This window comes from Medicago sativa, chromosome 1, assembly GCF_051527215.1.
Source record: "Medicago sativa cultivar Bolivia chromosome 1, Bolivia_mono, whole genome shotgun sequence".
NCBI lineage: Eukaryota > Viridiplantae > Streptophyta > Magnoliopsida > Fabales > Fabaceae > Medicago > Medicago sativa.
The window spans coordinates 57052835-57057640 of NC_140749.1; the positions used below are offsets into that span (position 1 = coordinate 57052835).

The window sequence follows — 4806 nt, forward strand, 5'->3', positions numbered from 1 at the left end:
ATGAACATCTATTTTTTTGTTGGATTTCATTAATTCACGTCTTTTATTCAAATATGTCTTAAGATCTATGTAATTTTTGTGTGCATCAAACTTAATGCTTTCACAACCCTAAGGAGTGTGACATACTTAGGAAGTGTGATCAAACTTAGAAATAGGTTACAGATGTACTTCTAGTTTATCTTCTGAATTGTTGCATATGAATTTTATTCTTTCCCCTTGGTACGATAGGGTTAGACCTATCCATTTAATCTACTAGGGGAAAGTAAGGGTATGTGGTAGAATTTAAAGATTCATAGGTAAAAGTGGTTCCTTTAGAAGACAATTTAGGAGTTTCTTCTATGTTTATGTTTCAATTACCTGTGAGAGTGTAAGTCCATGCCTTAAATAATTGAGCGACCACATATAAAACCTAAAGGATTGACGACCCTTTACCATATACTAGCACGCATGACCTTTATGGCGATTGAGGAGCAACATGACATCTGGAGGGACGTTAGATCCCACTGAACTAACTACTAAAATATAACCCTTATTTTAAAACTGATAATTGTTTACATTAATTCAAGAATGAAAGATAGGGATTCGCATCGTTGTTAAACTCTGCAATCAAATCTTTAATTTTCCATAATCAAATCAAATTTGTAAATTCTTCCTATTTTATTATTTTTATTTACTATTTTAATAAGTTTAGCTAGTTGTCAAGTTGAAGCGACAATCCTTACGTATACGATTTTACTTACCGTTAATACAATAGTATGGTGCACTTTCTAGTCATTAGTCACATTAATTAAACTATAGGCAACCATATTCGATTGACAACGAACAAACTTTACCTTAATTATAATTGAAAGACAACAAAGACTTGATATTAGACACAATAATGTGGAACTTTGAATTTCCACCAACACAGGCATGAATGGAATCAAGTCTGTCTTAAAAACCACAAACTGCAATCCAAGCTGTGTGCCCAACCAATTGCGTGCCATAGAACCAATGCTTCCCCCTCTTAAACAACAACCAAAGCTGGTCTTATTCAAATAGGAGTGCCCTTCTGACATGGACAGTTTGGGCTGCACACCACTCCACCAGCCTCAACCCTCAAATGCACGTATTGCTAAAATTTCACAAAAAATAGGGATAGTTTATACATATAATAATAGGTGTAACTTCATATATAAATAAATTAAACTCCAAAAAATACACAATTATTATATGCTTTAAACGATTTTCTCTAATCATCCATTTCAATTTTTTATGGTTCTTATACAACAAAAAGAAAAAGTATACAAGTGTATGTGACCACTTCATTCCACTAGTGCACTAACTAGTAACTATTAACCACTACCATCTTCTTCACAAAGGAAAAAATGCAACAAAGGTCAACGAGACAAGGCCCACAAATAGACACATGATATCCATTCTCCTTTCTACCCTCTTCTTTCTTTCCTCCCTCTCTTTTTTCTTCTTAACAAATTCCCTATAACCTTCCTCTTCCCCAACTCCCTTCCATTTCCTCCCACCTTCCAACGCCTTTTGCAAAATTACCAAACTATCCCTTCCATTCACATGTTTCCCATCCATATCCTCCACTTGTAAACTAACCTCTCTAACTTCCATACTCTCTTCAGCCAACATCACCACTACACTACACAACGCCACCTCCAACGCCGTGGCTGTTTCTCCATAAACCACCGTTGCGAACTGCGCCTTCACCTCTCCACTCAGCCAGTGCCGCTGCACAGCCACCGCCTTCCCGCTTGACACGTTCACCGCCCGATGACTTGCCGGATCAATCAAAATCCAGCTCAGTCTCAGCTCCTCCCCAAGATCATGACATGTGACGTTATTTTCATCACCAACAACTGGATATTTTATCACATCCTTTGTATCAAGTAGGTCAACACGAAACGGAGAGCACCGGAACCACCCAGTTACTGTCTCAGTTTCAACTACTTTAGAAAACACTAAACCCTCACGGTGGAAAATATCAACGGCTGAGATTAAACTTAGGGTTTCGTCATGATTTGTTAAAGTCATATCCCTTTGATGATGAGAGGAAAAAGAGTCTGCAAAGAAAGAGCGGAAGCCATTGGGGAAGTTTGAGATTACTTGCTGAACACGTTCACTGTTGGTGGAAGGCCAAGTTGAGTGGCACATGCTGGCCCATAGATGTTCATTGGAACAAAGAGAGTTGAATTGGGAGCAGGTGCTTGCGGCAGAAGCAAGAGCAGGACCGTCGAGGCGGGTGAGTATGTGTGTTTGGATTATGTCGGAGTGGACGGTGGCGATTGTGGTTGTTTCCTCCGCCTCTGACTCGCCGGAAATGCAAATCATAGTAACGTATAAATAGGGATATTTTGTAGGGTTTTAGCTTTGTGCGCACTAAATATATGTGTACTTGTTAAATGAGAAATGATGGATACTTAATACTTATAGTGTATAGTGTGAGTTGAGGTGCAAGTTGCAGAGTCAATGAACTTGAAATGAATGATTATTACTTAATTTAATTTTCTTCAATCCACTATCTAGCACTTGATTGATGGCCCACTTGGATCATGGTTGACGCACGATTTTGACCTGTTACCAAAATGTGATGATCATTCGAGCAAGATTTTATTATTATATCATTTTATTTTATACAATAATGATGACTTTTTAAGAGAAAACTTGTGTGGATCAGGACCAAGAATTTTGGTTTGGTCACACATAAAGAAAGAAGAGAGAAGAGAGAGAAGAGAGAAGAGAGAAAAAATGGAGAAGAGAGAAGAGAAAAGAGAGAAGGCAAATTCTTGTGTGTGTGACCAAACCAAAATTTTTGGTCCTGTTCCACACAAGATTTTGTCTGACTTTTTTGGATGAATGCTCATTTTAAATAATGGATTCTTATTTAGCAATATTTTAGTAATGGTGAAAAGACCAAGGTAGCGAATAATTTAATGGAAATAAATAGAGAGTTTCCCTACAAACGTACGTAACAAATAAATTAAGAGAAATGATTGTTTTTAAAGGCTTGGCTGAAAAGGCTGCCTTTTAATTTGAAGGGTCTTGGTAACGATTGTCCTGATGGCAATGGTTAAGGTAACCAAAATTAGTAGTTTTACATTAGAAACAATAATTTGTAAACTTTTTACAAGTTGACTTAACCACTTTTTATCACTTTCCAATACAAAATTTTTATTTTTGTTCCTTTATCCAATACCCTAAGAGCAATGGTTAGCATTTCCCTATTTGAAACTATTTTGTACTTCCTCTAATTCTTTTTATAAAAGATAAATGAGTCAATAAGAATTGGTTGACTCATTTATTTTTTTTATGAAAGAGATCGGAGGTACTGTATAGCGTAGTACTTCCTCTAAATTTAAAAATGAACTTTTGTTAATATTTGAAACCAGGTGGTTTAGTAGTCTAGTAGATCGATCCATGCAGCGGTGAAGTTAGGAAAATTTTTACGCAGGGACCAACTATATATATTTTTTTAAAACCAACATATCATATTTAAAGATAAAATATATTTTTATCATTTGTTAGGTTTGGTCCATACAAAAAGAAATATTTAATTTTTGTTTCAAATTTTTAAAATTTTACAAAAAAAAAATGTTTTTAGTCTTGGATTTAATCTCTATAACAAAAAATTAAGGACTAAAATTAAACAAAATCTTAGGAACAACTTAAAAATTACAAGTGTTGTAGATACTAAAATCAAAATAATCCGAAAATTAACCAATACACGAAAAATTAACTAAGAGCAGCAACAAATAATAAAAATTGACAATAACTATTTTAAAATGTTGGACAAAATGTGTTTTAAGAAGCTAATTTTATCCATAAATGATTATTTACAAATATAGATTAATAATGTATTTTCCAATGTACACAAATAGGTTATGTTTAATTATGACTATTGTCTTGATAATTTTTATTGAGACCGTAAGTACCAAACCAATACAGATAAATCTATCAATCATGTAATAATTTTTTTTACTTTCTTATTTATGTTAATTTTCGACAACTGAACTTGTTTGGGGTAGCTCAATATTTATTATTTGGGGTAGCGGAATATAAAAACATACCAACTAATTCAATAATAATCTTTTTTTTGGGGTAGCAAAGGCTACCCCTTCAATGTGAGGGTATTTCAAACGGCATATTTGAGCAACACTGGTGAGCGTATTTCAAACGCCATATTTGAGCACCTTTTGATGATGATGAAGAAGTTACGAAAGCGAGACATTCAGAATTGTTCGAAGTTGGAAAAGCAAACTTCTTTAAGAAAGAAGACGAAAGAGAAAGAACTGCGACGTAGGATGGAAGAGAAAGAGGTTGAAGACCTCCGACTGAGGGAGGTTGCAGAACAAAAATCGACGAAAGAGATAGAAGATCTGTGAAGATGAATGAAGTGGGCGAAAGCAAATCATTTCCTCCCAAAAGATTCCCGGATTCAAACGTTCGTCGGCGCTACATATCCAAATGAGATTCGTGGATGGATAACATATACAAATGTGAGACCATTGCAGATCTCATATTTTTTGACATAAAGCAACAACAAGATAAGCCTATAGAGTATTAGGGATGATTTAGGAGTGTCGTCGTGAGGATTGAGGAGACCTACGACATGATTTAGTATTGGGCATGATTTTGTTAAATGTGATTTTTATGGTAGACGTTAGTATCTCGCTGCATCTTGGTTAGGTTTCTCAACGACAATGCATGACAATTTACATGATCATCTGGTTCGGTTTGGTGGGTTAGAGGTTCATTTGAGAATGGTTCAGTTCTTAACATCAGTTTGGTGGTTTGAATTATTTT

General features: G+C 35.1%; 1 protein-coding gene across 1 annotated transcript; it reads right to left on the reverse strand.

The window, feature by feature from the left end:
* Positions 1 to 1198: 1198 nt before the first annotated feature.
* On the reverse strand, positions 1199 to 2499 carry LOC146955665 (putative F-box protein At2g36090). Its single transcript, XM_085722510.1, has one exon. The coding sequence runs from the start codon at positions 2332 to 2334 to the stop codon at positions 1354 to 1356; it is 981 nt and encodes a 326-aa protein (XP_085578636.1). The 5' UTR covers positions 2335 to 2499; the 3' UTR covers positions 1199 to 1353.
* Positions 2500 to 4806: the final 2307 nt, after the last annotated feature.

What these genes read in the sequence shown, in the direction of transcription:
- LOC146955665 (XM_085722510.1), bottom strand. Translation starts at nt 2,334, where the DNA reads ATGATTTGCATTTCCGGCGAGTCAGAGGCGGAGGAAACAACCACAATC.